Source organism: Nymphalis io, chromosome 10, assembly GCF_905147045.1.
Source record: "Nymphalis io chromosome 10, ilAglIoxx1.1, whole genome shotgun sequence".
In the NCBI taxonomy this organism is placed as follows: Eukaryota; Metazoa; Arthropoda; class Insecta; order Lepidoptera; family Nymphalidae; genus Nymphalis; species Nymphalis io.
Genome location: NC_065897.1, coordinates 8,300,492 through 8,319,624, shown reverse-complemented (window position 1 = coordinate 8,319,624; position 19,133 = coordinate 8,300,492). Strand labels below are relative to the sequence as shown.

Below are 19,133 nucleotides of genomic sequence, written 5' to 3'. Positions count from 1 at the left end.
TTTTAAATAAAAAGAATCGCTTGTATATTGCTCGGACTCCCTTGTACCAGGGGTCTCATGCGACCATATTGGCTGCATTGGCACGGCTATAACACAGATCACGCTACGACTAACGAAGGCAGAGCGAATGTTTAACGTAAGTGACCGTTTTTTTTGGCAAAAGTTAAATTGGAGTTCATATAATATGAAATGTATAAATAGCATTTCTTTTTAAATTTTAATAAATTAAATACTTCATAATTTATTTTAGTATAGACTTCAGTTTTATAATGAGCGCACTGTGTCATCATTCCAGCCACTGCTCTAATAGAGGCGCGAAGTTGTAGCTTAATCCGTGAATGGAACAAACAGGTAAAGCTAAATAAAAGCTAGTCTATATAAATAAATACATTTATTAAAGAATATTTAAAAACAGATTATAATACAAATTGGACTATACTACAAATTTGATATATAACTAAAATGTAACTATGAGGCGTGTATTATATCTATGTTTTGGTCTGGCCAGTGAACACGTCGATGTGTAGAGCCAGTTTCGAAGCCCACGTTGTCGAAGGAATGGTAATCTTTCTGCATATTCATTTCCGCTAAATTTCTATATCTGAAAACAATAAATAAGTGTTACAGTGAATCGTATAATGTTCCAAAAAATGTTAAGAGAGTTACACTAAAATTTAATTATACATGTTTGAATATAAAGTGGTCTGAAGGACTTTAATGATTAAAAGGTCTTCGAAATAAAATCAACAGCCAATCGTTGTCCACTGCTGAACATAGGCCTCTCCCAAGGTGCGCCAAAGCTCCCTGTCCTCCGCCTTCCGCATCCAGTTGGTGCCCGCCACCTTCTTAAGGTCGTCGGTCCACCTGGCTGGAGGGCGCCCTACGCTGCGCTTGCCGATTCGCGGTCTCCACTCTAGGACTCGTCTGCTCCAACGGCCATCGGTCCTACGACATACGTGACCAGCCCACTGCCACTTCAGCCTGCTAATTTTGCAAGCTATGTCGGTGACTCCGGTTCTTTTCCGGATAATCTCATTTCTGATCTTATCCTTCAAAGATACTCCGAGCATAGCTCGCTCCATAGCACGCTGAGCGACTTTGAATTTGTGGACTAGTCCCGCAGTTAGTGTCCACGTTTCGGCACCGTATGTCATGGCAGGTAAGACGCATTGGTTGAAGACTTTCGTCTTCAAACATTGCGGTATAGACGACTTGAGGACTTGACGAAGGTTGCCAAATGCTGCCCATCCCAAGCGAATTCTTCGATCGGCTTCCTTCTCGAAGTTGTTCCTACCGACTTGTATTATCTGTCCTAGGTAGGTATATTCACTAACAACTTCGAGAGGTTTCCCCTCGACGTATATCGGTCCCGGCACGACATGCCTATTGAACATGACCTTGGTCTTGTCCAAGTTCATACCGAGACCGACACACCGGGAAGACTCGCCTAGGCTACGCAGCATTTCGGTGAGTTGTTCCAGCGACTCTGCTATGATGACGATATCGTCGGCAAATCGAAGGTGTGAGATGTACTCGCCGTTTACATTGACTCCATACATAGTCCAATCCAGCGTTTTGAAAACGTCTTCCAACGCGTTGGTGAACAGTTTCGGGGATATTACATCCCCCTGTCTCACCCCTCTGCGCAGTTGGATCGCCTTCGTCTTACAGTCCTGGATGTGGACAGTCATTGTAGCGGCGTTGTACAGACATCTCAGTACCTCGATATATCTCCAATCGATATGACATCTCTGCAATGAGTCGAGCACTGCCCAGGTTTCGATGGAGTCGAAGGCTTTCTCGTAGTCCACGAATGCCATACACAGCGGCTGATTGTACTCTTCGGTCTTCTGCACAATCTGCCGAACAGTATGGATGTGGTCCACGGTGCTGTAGCCTGATCGAAAGCCGGCTTGCTCTGGGGGCTGGAACTCGTCAAGTCGTCTGGCGAGACGGTTCGTGACGACTCTTGAGAACAGCTTATACACGTGACTCAGGAGGGAGATTGGTCTGTAGTTTTTCAAGAGGGTTTTATCACCTTTCTTGAAAAACAGTACCACCTCACTCCCGCTCCACGTTTCCGGGGTCTTGCCATGTTGGATGACGGAATTAAAGAGGCTTGCTAGCTCTTTCAGGACCGGAGTCCCGCCTGCCTTAAGCAACTCTGTTGTGATTCCGTCATCTCCCGGAGCTTTGTTGTTTTTAAGCTGTTCTAGAGCCGCCCTAATCTCTCCTTGGTCAACGACCGGGAGCTCCTCAGAGTAATGGCGCATAAGAGGGGCGCGCTGGTCATCAATACTGATTCCCACGGGTTTATCCGATCTTGAAGAGAACAACTGCCCATAAAACCTCTCTACTTCTCCGACAATCTCAGGCCTAGAGGTAACGACCCCACCATTTTCAGTTTTAAGTTTTGTCAGACGCGGCCTCCCAAACTTGCGAGCGAACACTTTCGATCCCCGATTTTGCTCAATCGCAGCCTTGATGGCACGGGTATTGGAGCGTCGGAGATCGCGTCGCGTCAGCGTTTTTATTGTTCGGTTTAAGGCCTTATCTGACAAAAACGATGGTAGTTCTCGTCGTTTTCTCATGAGCTCGAGTGTCTCAGCAGAGAGTTTTGGTGCGTTGTCTCTTCTCTGTGGCGGAAAACACTTGCGGGATGTGTTTTGCAGTATTTTGACCAGCGTGTCGGTTCTCTCATCAATGCTGCTTATGGTTTCCAACGCGGTGAATTGATTTTGAAGTTCCATTTGGAACTTTTCGGAGCCTTGAGCAGCTTGGAGCATGGTAGGTCGGAGAGTAGACCTCATCATTCTCGATCTTTCGGCTTTTAAGTTGATATTTAGAGTGCCTCGAACCAAGCGGTGATCACTTCCGGTATTAAACCTGTTGATCACTGAAACATCTCTAAATATGTGCCTTTTATTCGAAATGATAAAGTCTATCTCGTTCCTTGTCACGTTATCGGGGCTTCGCCAGGTCCACCTCCTCTGAGGCTTTTTTTGAAAGAAAGAATTCATCAAAAAAAGCCCCTGCGCTTCGAGAAAGTTTACCAGCATTTGCCCCCTGTGATTTCTGCAGCCCAAGCCGTAAGGTCCGACTTTCGATTCACCGCTATCTTGTACTCCCACTTTAGCATTAAAGTCTCCCATAACAACATTGTAGTGGGCCCTCGAGGTGTCGTTGAGGGCCTTTGCGATGTCCTCGTACATCGCTTCGACCACATCATCAGAGTATGTCGAAGTTGGCGCATATACCTGTACAACCTTCAGGGAGTACCTGTCGGAAAGTTTTAGGACAAGGTACGCTACCCGGTTCGACACACTACTGATTTCCACAATGCTGCTAATGAGATCCTTTTTGACTAGAAAACCGACACCACCCTGGGAGAGGTTATCACCTTCGCGGAAGTAGAGTAAGTTACCGGACTCTAGAGTTATCGTGTCCTCCCCCTGTCTTCGGACTTCAGATAACCCCAGTATATGCCAGTTTATATGACTTAACTCTACTTCTAATTCGGCGAGGTGATGGTCCAGCCTCATCGAGCGTCCATTATACGTTGCCATTTTCAGTCGTTTTATACGGTAGCCTGCCGTGAACCGGTGATTCTTAGCACCCCCTGCCCTGCCGATACCGCGACCGCTACCTTGGTCGGGCCTAGCGGGCTTGCCGGTAACTGGGGGCCTTTTTTTGGGCGCATCTGCCATTAAGGGAGGGGTTTGCCCATACTCGCCGCGCTGGGCAGGCGTGTTGGCGAGCGCAGTAGGGGGTAAGATGTTTATGGGAGGGGGGACGCTGCTGCCCATCCCCCCTTTTCCCCGTCCCTCAGTCGCCTCTTACGACACCCACGGGATGTCATTGGGGGAGTACTATTCTAAGCCGGTACTCCACGGCAAACTTCGAAATAAAAGGTCATAGAAAACTTAAGTTATAAACCAATCCAAGAAGATTGACGTCAGGCTGGTAATCATCCGAAAAATCCTGCCAAATGCTTTAAATGTTTACACACTGTGCCATGCCTAAATATAAAATATAAAATGGCAATTAACCTCTTAACAAGCACGCAGCAGCCCAACAGCAGCAACACCTGCACGGCGAGCCACGCCAGCATCAGCGCTACCAGCAACAACTCATGCACACAGACCATTGCACTATCCGTTGGCCGCGGGTCTTCCGCTGGTAGCAGACGTTAGGGTTCATTTTTATACATTAAATTACAACTAACACTATCGATATTAAAAGTTCTGCTATTGCATAATTAAATACTAAAAGGACTAAGAGAATCGCGTCTCCTTCAATGTTAGAACATTAGTTAGAACTTTAATTAGAATACTAAGTGGAATGCACAGTTCGTTCGTGTCTGTGTGTTTGTAGTTAGTTACATATTATAGGATTATCAGATTGCTGTGCAAATCAGGAAAGTAACTATTTAGTAATAAAAAGGTATAACAATTCAACTCAACTGATTAGCTATATCATCGTAATTTTCAGGTATAATCACAGAAATCTCTAAGATATATAAGCCTGCACCTGGCATACTGATCCCCAATCTGTAGGCAAGTCAAACCGGGATGTCGGCCTCGTGTGATGAAGTAAAAGGGACGCCATATTCGTATTTTGCCCCAGCTCAAATAAATAGTAGATCTGGCTGGGTGACCTGTACAGCGTATATTAGTGCCGTATAGTCCAGCGGTAACTCACGCAGCGCAGAGCGGTGATCGGCTCGAACGAGCGTGTCGGAGAGTAAGGGTTTCGCGCCGACCAGCAGCTGCAGCTCGAGCGGCACCCTATCCGCGTCGCCGCACCCCACTCTTACAGCGGTGGCCCACGATTCCTTTTTAAGACCATGTTTATTACTTTTATATATTTAACAAGGGTTAGTAAGGCTTGTACGAGAGTTAAAAATTTTGGATTTCAATATAGCTGTCCCGAGACGACAGACGAATTCCAATTGATTTCATCACTATTTCATTTCGTACGGCACAAAAGCGTGGCAATCGATTCATATGTTTCATATATCCCTTCCTACTGACATTCAACCAAAATCTGTACTAATATTGGTCACCCTCAGAGAGACCGAAGGTTTGACTGTATTCGGCCTCGGTTAGGCACAGTCTCTTTTATCTGGCGTTGTTGTCAAGATCACTAGGGCATTGCCTACGTACTTATATCTAGCCACATTACGATTGGCCACATACTATAACTGACCACATTACGATTGTATATTTTATTCTTTGTATAAAAAAGTGCAGTGCAGTGTAATTACAGGCACAAAGGACATAACATCTTAGTTCCCAAGGTTGGTGGCGCATTGGTGATGTAAGTGATGGTAAACATTTCTTACAATGCCAATATCTATGGGCGTTGGTGACCACTTACCATCAGGTGCCCCAAGTGCTCGTCCGCCTTCCTAGTGTATAAAAAAAAAAACAAAAAAAGTGTTTTATATTTATGTATGCACGTTTGATCTAAACAGCTATCTTAATTTTAAGGCAATGATAATAATTATCTAACTTATGATTTAATTAAATACATAGGATGTTGATAGTACAGGATTAAGGTTCGAGTATATTTAAATAACAATTTACTTGAAAAAAATTAAAAAAAAATTAACGATAATAACTAGATATGGTCGAAATATTAATAATATAATAATATTTGACAATAATATACTGGAGAAAACCTCCCAACCTCCGAAACCTGCGCCTCTGTTGCTCCGTACGTGTCGTTAGCGTCTCTTGCGTTCCTCAATTGCTCTATTTTGCCACAGTTTCGCTGAAATATTATCATTTCAATTAATATAATAAATATTAATATTCATTGAATTTGTTGTGTTAATAAATTAAGAAGTTTAATACCGTAGGACATTTTCCATCGCAGAACCGTACCATTATAGAGAAACGTACAACCTGGGAGGTCGGAAAACGGAACGCCTTGAACTGCGCTGAAAGTCGTTGCATCCCTCCTACCCGAGACCTCGTAAATGACGGAAAATCAACCTAAAAATATTCAAGACATTTATATAATCTTGATTGTTCTATTAAGACAAATTAATAATAACAAGTATTTAATATATCTACAACAATAACAAAGTATCCGACTACAAAGTCAATTACATCTTCCTAAGGAAATGTATTGGTTTTTCTTGGCGAATTCTCGCACTCGCACTTATACATCAATTGTCATCATATTAATATTTCTTATGTAATCGACATTTAATATATATTATACATCATGTCAAAATATATCAATACACAACGTATACTATATACATTTTTAAAAAGAGTTTTAGATTTCATTGATTTTCTAGCTGGAAATTTAATTTATAAATATAATTGTAAATAATAAAAATTAATTTACAGAGTTTGTAGCTTTACGTATTTCAACTAAAATAACAGTACAGTAACAGCCTGTTAATGTCCCACTGCTGGGCTAAGGCCTCCTCTCCCTTTTTGAGGAGAAGGTTTTAGAGCTTATTCCACCACGCTGCTCCAATGCGGGTTGGTAGAATACACATGTGACATAATTTCAATGAAATTAGACACATGCAGGTTTCTTCACGATGTTTTCCTTCACCTTCAAGCACGAGATGAATTTTAATCACAAATTAAGCACATGAAAATTCAGTGGTGCTTACCCGGGATTGAACCCATGATCATCGGTTAAGATTCACGCGTTCTAACCACTAGGCCATCTCGGCTTTTTTCACGCGTTCTAACCACTAGGCCATCTCGGCTTTTTAAAAAAATAAGGATGTAATTTATTTATTTGATTTAATTTGATAACTATACCTGCCCTGTTGGACATCCCTTGCTGTCTAACAACAGGACCGAGCTATCGCCGAGTCTTGAAGATGCCACCAAGTGATAAGCTTCAATTTCTGATTCATCTGGAAAATGTCATGAAAATATCTTAGTTTACGACTTCAGTATACAATTATTTAAAAGACTAAAAATACAAAGATTTACTTATATAATTTACGAAAAAATATACGCGTGATCGACTAAAATATATCTATGTATAAATATCTTTTCATAAGTATAAAGTTCGAAGACAATTAATATTGGTAATATGTATTACCAAGATACTTACGCAGTACTTCACAAACATATGCTGTTTTATCATAATTATTTTATTTATCGGTGAATACAAAATGAATAATATGAATACAAAATGAATGAGACGAGACTAACCGCAGATTTCCATTGAAGTCTGGGTAATCATATACTTAGCTTTTAATTCAACCAAACCCAACCACCCAACTCTTTAATTGATATAGTGTGGCTGGTGCGAGTTTTATTGACTTATTCGATAGCGTTGACTTTAAATGCGATTTGTATGGAATTTCAAATTTTGTCACTATTTGAAAAACTTGCACTAGGCACACAAATTAAATTTCTATAGCGGAACTCTTCTAATCTATGACAGATATATTCGACCAACTGTACTAAATACTACTCAAACGTTAATTCGATAATTTAGAAAAAGTTTTCCCAAATAAAAAGCATTTTACTAAAACCTTTGAAAAAAATTTTTGAATTAATACTTCAGTTTTTGCAATTTCACACATTTTTTGTTTAAAAACGTAAATTATGTACACAGAAAGTAATACATATAGTAAAAGATAAGTGTTATGTACTTGTCTGTTATGAATCTTAGAGTAATGAACGATAATTGTCTGTAATATCTAACCCGTTGTTTCTATCCTCAACTCCAGCGGCTCGCCGAGCCCCAGTGCGCCCGTGTGTCCATCATGCGCGCGCACGGCGTACATCGCAAGCGGCGCGCCGGCACTGAACACAGCACTCGCACCCCGGTTGTCGATGTCTTCGTTCGACTCGCTGGCTATTGACGGCCGTCTGATGTTATATATATGTAACACAAAGATTATTACACATTTTCCAATTGACAACGGCCAGACGACCAGACAGAAGTTGACTCTCCGTGTATTCACGTTCAAGTTATGGTGAAATGTAAAGAACGTAGAGTAGAGATATTTTCTCAAAAGACAGAGTCAGTAAAGAAAAACAGACTGTTCTGACAAATTTAATAAATCTTCAAAAAAATCGAAATCGACATAAATATTTCAAAAAGTTACACTATAAGACAATTGTTGTCTGTCTTTACAATTGGTAATGATATGTATTTCTTAAGCTGCCTTGAGACGAACGTTAAATTCCCATTCTTTCTCGTTTTAAAAATAATTTTTCATAAGAATCTTTGGCACATAAACGTTGATTTTACAACTTTTAACTTTCGGACAATTTTTGGGACTATCTTATAAAGGCACAATGTCACCTGTCACCTGATGGTAAGTGGTCACCAAACGCCTATAAACATTGGTATTGTAAGAAATGTTAACCATCGCTTACATCGACAATGCATCACCAACCTTGGGAACTAAGGTGTTATGTCTTTAGTGCCTGTAATTACACTGGCTCACTTACCCTTCAAACCGGAACACAACAATACCAAGTACTCCTGTTTTGCGGTAGAATATCTGATGAGTGGGTGGTACCTACCCAGACGAGCTTGCACAAAGCCACTAGTATAAATAAAAGCGACAGTTAATTTTTATACCTTTTAAGAGGTCACAATTTAAATTACATTATTTCTACGCAGCCGTTGGTGACCAATCTTCAGTCCACCTAACTTAGATTCTGCCTGCTCTAAATAGTTTTTTGATTAAATAAAAGGTAAGCTATTTTTCAAATATTAGCATCTACCTTTGGTAGGTCAGTCATAGCAGCGTCAATATCTATTACTGAAACTAATTTGTATGTAAACAATAGCCTTACCCGGAGTCCTTTACGGCGACGGTAGCTTCAACCTTAGCATATCCCCTAGCCCCAGCGCCCGGCGAGCAACCCACACGTACCCAGCGGTCCCCCGCTGTCTGAATGATCGGGTTGGTCTGAATCATTAACATCACGTATGCCATTGTTCTGTAATACCATCAGAAATATTTCTTGGTTAATTATAATTAGCAAAACGACAATAGGTTTATTTCGAAATGGCCTAATGTTTAGGACACGCAAATCTTAACCGAATTTTCATGTTCTTAGTTTGTGTGCTTAGTTGAACTTCTGCCAGTCGGTGAAGGAAAAATTGAGTGGAAATTGTTTCCAAGTAGAACACATATCGAATTACCTATTCACAATTCCAGTGGGCCCCTTACTAATCGCATAGGCAAAATTTACATCGCAGTCGCCGTGCAGAGGTAGAGCGAGGCGGACTGGCGCGGTCGGTGTAAGAGCGCGTGCGCTGCAGCGCTCGCTGCGGCCGGGCACGTACATGCGCCCGCGGAACAGGCCGCGCGGTCTGTATGCTACTACTAAGTGGGAACCTTCGCATTCTACGCTTACTGGAATACAATTTTAAGAAATGGCATTATCGATAATGAAACGTAAATCCACATTAGGTATTTTTTATATCTCTTATAATAAAATATGGCGGACAAAATTAAATAAATGTTATTAATAATAATCAATTGTACCGCAAAACCACAAAAAAGCTTCAATAAGTACTAAATTATTACTATACATATAAATATTTACATATGGATTAATGTAAAATGTAAATTAAATGACTGTCAATGACATACTGTTGAGACATATAACCCGACGGTAGTACGTTGCTCCGGTCACCCGACGCAACAACCAAGACCCTGTAGTGACGAGGTCTTCACTGTGAAGATCACAAAGACCACGAGATTGAACCGCCGTCCAAGTGAAACCACGACATACAAATCTTTTCTCACTCTCGCATGCGAATTTACACTAAAAAAGATAAAAAATGTAACATTATGAGTGTGGCTCAAACTTTCAAAACAATTTTTTTTTTATTGTAACTTACGAGTATGTTAATGTTTGCATTTAAGAACCAGTTGACAGTTCAAAGGCATACGATAAATACATATGTATATTGTATACATTAAATTTTTTTATTTTATAAGAGGAAAACATATTGGAGGAAATATAAAAACCTCATTTAAATCGTTTTATAGAAATGTTAATTGCCAAAATCTTATTATTTACATAAATATAACTGTAAATAGCTGACAAAATGGGTTATTTATCTATGTAATGTTAATTTTCCTTGTTTTTTATAAACATATTTTTATTAATTATCAAGGTAATTTACTATAATTATGAAACGACGTAAAAAATGTCGATCTACGTTGTTATTACATCGTTCGTATAACTTACGCCAGATAAAGACTTTAGATGCTAACATTTTGCATTATGCATTTGTATTTCTAGATATACGCGATGATTTAACTTTATCCTCGATGGTCTAGTTTATAAGGCCGTAGATCCAAAGTCCCTAGATTAAGTCGAGGGATCAATATAAAATTACTGGGTCACAATTATAATTTCGCTACAACAGTAACATATTATTTAATAATTAAGATATGATATAGATACCTCATCTTTTGTATAATTTTTAGCGGTCAAATCCACGTGTTTTAAAGTTTGATTGTAATATTCTTCGTAAGAGCATCTATCAATTTTTTTGGGATCTGAAATTAACATTTTACTAGAATCATTATATAATTCACTAAATTTATCAAATTTATTCATTCTAGGTTAATCAAATAAATGGTTACTAATCTGTATTCTAATAGGTTCAACAATTTATCATACTTAGGTCTTGCTATTTCCTTCTCATCAGCCACCATTACTATTTTTTTTTGCTAGTCCTTAAAATAAGTTTAGTTAAAAAAATGTTTAGGAGACATGTTTATTTAAAAATTAATGTTTCATATTTCTAATGTTGAACACTTTTTCTAGCGATGGTATTAATAAAAAACCAACTTTCAACAAAACACAATTAATTCTTATTAATAATAACTGTTAAAAAAACATCCAACTCAAATATCGATTTAAATTGTTTGACCGGACTTGTAATATATTTGGTTATACATATAATTTAGGTAAGTGTTAGTACTTTAATATCTTATACTCACAGTCATGTCCGCATTGGTTTTCTATGTAGACTGTGTTATAGTTCGACACCCTGTACGACTCGGGTTCAGTGAATTTATTCTCACCATTTAAGATACAGTTTCCTATCACTGAGTCTAATAGAGCGAACGCCTCTGAGGTACTGTCTGAATATATCCATTGCGCTGATCTAAATATAAATGATTACTTTATTGTTGTTTATTATTGTTTGTTATATAACTGTTTTTTACCAACAATTAAATCAAAGTGCGTTGAAGAATTATATTATTTTTTGACGCTTTATTGCACAAAACAAAATATATAATGTGCAAAAGGCGGGCTGAAACCTTTTTGTAAATTATAAAAGTTTTATGGATATTAGATTTATATGAAATTTAATACCGATAATAACACATTTTTAAAATTAAATAAAAAATTCTACGTGTGAATGAGCAAGTGTAACAAACACAAGGGTCATAACATTTTAGTTCTCAAGGTTGTTGCGCATTTACGTTGTAATGGGTGGTTAATATTTCTTACAGTGGCAATATCTATTGGCGGTGGTGGCCACTTACTATCAGATGGTTAATTTGCCAGTATGCCTACATATCTACTTGAAATGAAAGTGAAAGTTAGGAAATAATAAGTTTTTTTTTTATATTCAAAATAACATAACGATTGAATTATGTATCATAATTCATTTATAAAACTTTCTTCAACTATTTAGTAGGTTTTAATTAAGAATTAAGAAACTATACCGATAATGTTTCTCATTCGTAGAGAAGATGTCATTGTAGCATTCTTGAATGGTTGTATTCGTAATAATTTTTACATTTGGTCCTTCTGAGTTCAGATAGTAGCCTGGTGTGCTCTCGAGAAACCACCAACTGTTATCACAATTATGTGATGCTGTAAAAACGATTTTTTGATTATAATTTTGTTTTGCAACAATATTTTTAGACATACTCATAAATCCAAGGGTTATAATTATAAATTACGGTCACTTAAATATGTTAGTACATATATACATACACGTATATAATAGTTATTTAGTTGATAAGATAAATAAAAGAGAGCCAGTTTACTCGTTTTCTCCAAAGTTAGGACAAATTATGGCCGTAAACATTTGAGGAGCACAGCTTTATAACCATCTTAATCTCAATCATATCTCAACCGTATCAATACATTATGACAAATCCAAAAAAATATTTTAAAGTAAATAACCGTTTTGTATTGACTGACATATTATGTTTTTTTTATAGATTAGTTAGGTGGACGAGACTAACGCCCATAGACATTGGCATTGTAAGAAATGTTAACCATCGCTTACATCGTCAATGCGCCACCAACCAACGTCAGAATATCTGATACCTACCCAGACGAGCTTGCACAATGTCCTACCACCTAATTTTATATATTTAAGTTTTTGCACCGTTCTCATGCAAGAAACTTGTTATGTCTTATTTGAAAATAACTTTAACCCATAAAAGTAACAATTTAAAATTAGTGCTGATCAGACGAGACCTCTCCTTTAGAGGAGTTTATTGAACCACTCGATTGACTTGGTTGGTGGATATAGATGCGAACCCGAGATGAGTTTTAATCACTAATTTAGCACATATAAACTTAGCGACGCTTGCCAGGAATCGAATCTGTGATTCTTGGTTTAAGAACCACTTGGTCAGTATATAGCTAGGCCTTCTTGGCTTAACAAATTATATATAACATATTTAATATTAAATTAGCAATTCTTGTATATTAATACATTTCGTGAATCTCGGAAATGGCTCTAACGGTTAGCTCAAATTTTGTACTTAGATAAGGTTTGCTTTTTTATTTTATCTGTAAGTGTATTTCCTTGAAAAAAAAACGTATTTTTATTGCCCATGTACTATATGTTAAGAACCAAATATTAACTTACATTTCAAACATATTTTATTAAAGTAGGCGACGTCGTTGTCCGCATAGAATTGTCTTGAATGTGATATAGCAATTCCTTGGCAGTTTCCCTTCGTGAATGCCACAATCACCGCCGCGCAATCTTCGAGTTCTCTACAGCGCGCTAAGCAGGCGCCCGTTAAAGATTCCTCATCTCCGCTGGCCGAATAGACGAACACCGGAGTAGCCTTATCAGGAGTCATTCCTGACCATCTTACGAACGTCTGCGACAGTGTCGGTGGACATCTTGGTTCACTATCTAATTTTGACATCATTTTTGTTTATAAATCTCACACGGATTTAAATTAATACATACTAGTGATAATGTTTTTCTGATTTGTTTGTTACATTTATGAAAACCTTGAAGACCGTTAATTGTAATGTAGTACATATCCATTATAATCAAACAAAAAACTCGCAAGAACTTTAACAAAATATAAAATTATTCAAGTATATAATTTGTAGCATGTAAAGTTGTGGGCTGAGTCTAGTTTGCTTACTGTTAGGAGAGCTAAATATACACATTAATAATGACATTCAACGTTTGATCAGAATAAAAATATCATATTCACATTTGTACAATAATAACATTATCATAAATAACACAACTTGAATACCGGATAAACTGCAATTAAAGAGGCGAAATATATCATAGTATTTAATATGCGTCGGGTCAGTATACGGGTATTTAAAAAAGCTAAACCTGTTCATGTGCGATCTGCGCAGTGTCTTAACAAGACTATAGGAGTAAAGTTGTTATAACAACATAAATATAATATTGAAGAGATAAAATTGTAAGTACTTATGTTTGACGTTTGAATATTAAGTCATAATTATAATTATAACTATACACATTAGTGTATAGTTAAATTACGATATAATATGCATGTTATTAAAATAATATAGTCATATAGTATGTTGAATGTTTATTCTAATGTTGCTATTGAAGCGATACGTTCAAATTTAATTTGGTTGTAAGTAAATAAAAAAAAAACTGAAGTGCTAAGTAACTTTTGTTAAAAATTCAAAATAATAATTAAATTAATGATATAACGTTTTCTCTATAATTACTGCGATTTAAAACTTTGTACTTGTTTGTGTGAACTGTGTGTGTTTGAGGATATATATTTATTTTCATTATTATATATATTTAATTTTTGTTTTCTTCTATTTATTATCTAGATATTTTATTGATTCAGAATATCAAATATAACACATAGCCATGTCAAGTTTTATTAAAAATATGTTTGAAGGGGCTAAAGAAGTGTTAATCAAAATTAAATGACGTTTTAACTAAAAACTGTATCGATCAATAAAATAAAATTGCTATTGGTTTTGACAAAGCTATGATAGCTTTAATCGTGGCTAATTTTTTATATTAATTTAGCAAATGGGCCACCTGATGGTAAGTGGTCACCGCCGCCCATAGATACTTGCGCCGTAAGAAATACTAATTATTCCTTATATCTCTAATGCGCTACCAACCTTGGGAACAAGATGTGATGTCCCTTGTGCCTGTATTTAATGACTCACTTACCTTTCTAACCGGAGTACAACGATAGTAGCATAACTCAAAAAGAGATCCAAAAACACAAGCTACATTAGCTCAGCTACGATTAAATTGTTAGTTATTACTTAATAGCATTTATTACTATATAACAATAAAATATTTAGAATTGTTTAATTAGGTTTTTTGTTATAAAAAATATAATAATATATAAGCACTGTAACGAATCCTCCGCTAAAAGTTTTAGTAAGATACACAAAAAACAGTGTTTCTGTACATAACATAACAGTAGCGGCATGAGAAGTGAGAACAATGATCATTGAAATACACTTTCTTATTTTTCTAACAATTTAGAAATTTCATACATGATCGATAAAAAAAACCTTCAAATTAAACACTGTGTGTATGTAAACTACGCGATATGGTATTTCTATATAAGCTCATGAACGCAACCATGGACAAATTTCTTTTAAAATTTCCTCTGGTATAACACGACGTCACACGCTGTTCACCCACAACTACATACCAATTCTCGGTCATCACTACTCAATACCTATGCTAACGACAAGTAGATTGTATGATTAATTTATTAATAAAGATATATCTATTGATTTTAGTGACAGTCTAGAAAATGAAATTATTAAAATTCTCAACAGTTAAATGGAACAAAGCAGTACTTGTTAGTAATGTTATTTTATTTCCAATATTAAATTTTAATTTGAATGCTGTGACTATCTATAAGTGGAATTATGTGTAACCTAGTATATAAGGTTGTGTAAAAATCGTTGTTCTATTAAAAAAATAAACGTTAAGCCCGTTAACGTTAATCAAAACTGATAGAATACTAATAAATAACCGAAAAATAATAATAATAATCGATGCATGCAATAAGTTATGTATTTCTCTTTATTTACTTATCAAAAATAAAGAAAAAAATATTTTCTATATAAAGAAGAAAAAACTTTTTTTCAGATGTCACTACAAAAATGTTTGTTAGGTTTACTGATAATCGCCTTTATTCTTCTATTGGAGGAGGGGGTATACGCTCAAGTCATCGTCCCAAGTAAATGTCGAGAAGGATACACACTTGTAAAAATAGGTAATGTCGTAAGCTGCATCCCAAAAGCCACGAAAGCATAACAAAAACAATTTTACTATTTTTTTGCTGGTTAAACAACTATGCACTAACGATATTGTTAAAATATAGTCAAATGTAATAGTAAAAACTGCATTTTTAATTACTTTATTCCAATGTGAAAAAATCAATAATCTTAATAATATCTTAAGCTATACCTATTACGTTTGCCTGATAAACAAATAAATCAATATAAACATATTACATACATTACATTTTAATCGATTTTGTAAAGTTGCTTCTTAAACAGAACTTTTTAACGAGATCATACATACAATATTTTTATTAATTTTAAAGTGATCAATATTTTTTAGTACCTTTCTATATGTATATTTAATTACAACTGCTTAGGGTGTTTTGGGGTTCGGAGACTTTTGTTTATTTTTGATTGTTTGTTAGTTTGTTTTTATTATATATATTATACTATACGTTTATTTTATCTCCATATCATCATCGCATATTGATTTAAAAAAAAATAAAAAATTGTTGAAATTAACGTTGTAATTGATCACTCAAGCGTTATTAGGCTTATGAGTAATTTTATAAAGCCGGTCTTCTACTAATCCGTTGTTACAAATTATTTATCGACAGAAACCAAATAAAATATTTGTACAATATGTTTTTCGCCAATCTTATGAGATGTGATATGAGGAGTGTCTATTTCGAAAGATATTTTTAGACAATCTAACTTACATTTTGGGACGTTGGGTGATTAATTATTGTTATAAAACGACAACTAGACTAAAAAGCTTGCTATCATTTTTAACCCTATACATGAGATAGAGATGATAATAATGTTAATTTTTTTTAATTAGATATTTAAATACTTTTCGTTTACAAGTTTATGTATTTTGTTTATTTATTTTCTGTTACACTAACTGATTAATAAGCTAGTCTGCAATTTGTGCTGTTTAAAATAAATTATTCAGTATTTCATAATTACAAAAAATATTAAAACATTGTGTATGATTGTGTGTGATTTTTTTTGGAAAATAATCATATCTATGTGTACATTGAGAACAAAAGTAAATTTAGTCGATACTATACTACTGGAAACATATAATTTCTAAATTATTTAACACCAGTAGTTTCAACAAAATGTTTTTACTGTGAATATGACCTAGAATGTAATCGTTTAGAAGTTCACTATTTTTGACACTTGTCAGACGTACCAACAATTATATATTTATTAAGAGGGCAACCTATTTGAAAAATAATTCGAATAGTTTTCTTAAGGCAATCTCAAGGCATTCAGATGTTACACGGTCAATAACATAGACACCTACGATTATGATGGCCCACCTGACCGTTTTAGGCCAAGGGGATTACTCTCAAAAAAGACTAATCTGCGCAGGGCACAATTATGTATTATATTGCACAAATGTGTGCACAAACGCATCCGGACTTTTGCGAATTTTTGATAGTTAAAACCAATAACTTTTGTTATTGACTTGGTCCCATTTTATATACATACATATATATATATATATATTATATATTATAAAAGAGGCACCTAATTTTAGAAGGATTCGAAATAGCATGACATTGATCAACAACATCAACCTCAACCTAGAACACGATACAAGAAACATCACAATAGAACAATAATAGTAAGTATTATCTTGCGAAATTGAGATTACTAAGTAATAATTACTTTCATAGTCAAGTCTTAGTTAAGACAGTTATTAATATCATCACCAGCGCCGTTGGCTCATAAAATTTACAAGATCTATGATATTTTTTTAAGTTGACCGTTTTTACACTAACCTCTTGAATGAACCTTACCAAAAATAATTTATTTATTGAACTCTTATAATTATTGTTTATATAAACTGTTGTAAGGATAAATAATAATAATGTATTCGTGGGCTTACGTTTGCACACGCTTTCATTTCATACGATAAGACATGACAAGGGAGAGATTAAGCCCAGGATCAACAGCTTTACGTGCTTCTCGAGGCACAGGAGTGAAATGCCGATCGTAAGGGTTGCTACTGTCCTGACGGTGGAATTGAACTCGGGACTTTATGATTTGCAGCCACATGAGCTCGAGTTAAATTTTAATGTATTAAAGTAATTAATTTAATCTTTAAATTTACACAAAATAAACAGATGATTTACATTCATGTCATGAATTATACTTTTTATATATAAGTAAAATTTTAAATTTTGTAAAGAAAATAATTTAAAATACGTAATGTTTTTATTATTCATATAAACCCATTATTATTTATTTTAAAAAAAAAAACCTATTTAGGCTTGTGACAGATACATATGTGTGAAAGATGCTGATAAACAATATCTCTAGAATTAAATGAATATGGGAATAACTTACATGCTGCTAATGTAAATAAAATTACGCACACGATATTTCCGTATTGCATCATGATTTAACCACGACACAAAGAAACTTATTAACACATTTAACGAGATTATGGTGTGTCCACAATTTAAGTAAATCACAGCACAAATCTGCACTTGTCTTTAGTCTTGTTTCTGTTTTTTTTTATTTCGTTAGGTTTGAAATTATGACACTTTGCTCTCATTCGTATTAGACAAATTTGGGCTCGACCATTTAGTTAATCTTACAATAACAATTTTAAGCACTCGTGGACTTTACTATAGACCATATTTACGAGACATCTGAATAAACATTCCATAAAGAACTAGAATTATCAAACAATACTTTTAAAATAAAATTGCTTCTCTGGCCATAATGCAGTAAGCAACAGTAAGCCTTACGGACTTTACATCCAAGCAATGAAATTATATTACAGGGACGGTTCTAAGCTGTTCTTAGTTCTCGTTTGCATAGAACTAAGCAAGTCCTACGCGTTCTTGCCGTAACGCTAACTGAAAATAAAATGCAGTTGTCATGTGCCGACCCCCCGGCCCCCACTACGCGACACGACCTTGCATTTTATTATGGTTTTACAGACAATTTACAATGGAGTGACGAGTCCACGACAAAATGATAGTAAAACCAAACGATAATGTGACGATCTACGCCCATGTGTTTCGTAATATGCGGGTTCTAGTTATGCGAATATAAATATGAGGGGATGGTAATAACCGAGTGCTACCTATGTCATTAGTTGATATTACAAAATAAAAAGTGTCGTTAAAATGGGCTTATTTGCATAAATTGATGATGGAAACAAAACATCTAGTAATCACGATTGCATTACGACTGTTTGGCGTCTTCTACGGATACGGAGTATACATATAATGATATACTGTAAAAGGAAACATGATTGGGTATCTTCCTACTGAACATATATTTATGGAATCGATTAGTTTTTTTTCCAATTATAATACTAAAATGTAAATAGTAAAAGTCTTTCAAAGAGCCCTTTTGCCTTTAAAATGGATTTTTCAATTTAATTTTTTAACTAGTTGACCGTAAAATGTTTAGTTTACTCGTCCCAACTGTAGGAAAATGTTAAATATTTTAAAAGTAATAAATAATAATCTATGATCTCATCCCAATATTCTTGATAAGATAGTATTGACAGTCCGCCACAAGGCAACGGCCTTCGTGTAAGGGTTATGTCAATTAACTTAGTGACAAATAACAATTAACACGTAATTAGTGTCTAGGTAAATA

General features: G+C 35.5%; 1 protein-coding gene and 1 long non-coding RNA gene across 3 annotated transcripts; one reads left to right on the top strand and one right to left on the bottom strand.

The window, feature by feature from the left end:
- Nucleotides 1-374: 374 nt before the first annotated feature.
- Nucleotides 375-18,368, bottom strand: LOC126771511 (uncharacterized). Of its 2 annotated transcripts, none has more exons than XM_050491412.1 (15): nucleotides 17,862-18,368; nucleotides 12,868-13,143; nucleotides 11,705-11,855; nucleotides 10,970-11,136; nucleotides 10,428-10,522; nucleotides 9,605-9,779; nucleotides 9,151-9,364; nucleotides 8,799-8,945; nucleotides 7,693-7,859; nucleotides 6,792-6,889; nucleotides 5,859-5,999; nucleotides 5,692-5,775; nucleotides 4,702-4,834; nucleotides 4,050-4,176; nucleotides 375-601 (listed from the first exon to the last, which is right to left on the bottom strand). In XM_050491412.1, the coding sequence occupies exons 1-15, from the start codon at nucleotides 17,911-17,913 to the stop codon at nucleotides 469-471; spliced, it is 2,160 nt and encodes a 719-aa protein (XP_050347369.1). In that variant the 5' UTR covers nucleotides 17,914-18,368; the 3' UTR covers nucleotides 375-468. The 2 variants fall into 2 exon arrangements, with proteins under 2 accessions (XP_050347369.1, XP_050347370.1); XM_050491413.1 differs by having other exon boundaries at nucleotides 12,868-13,108.
- Nucleotides 13,433-15,615, top strand: LOC126771512 (uncharacterized). Its single transcript, XR_007669545.1, has 2 exons — nucleotides 13,433-13,678; nucleotides 15,364-15,615. It is a non-coding gene; the product is annotated as an uncharacterized LOC126771512 (long non-coding RNA).
- Nucleotides 18,369-19,133: the final 765 nt, after the last annotated feature.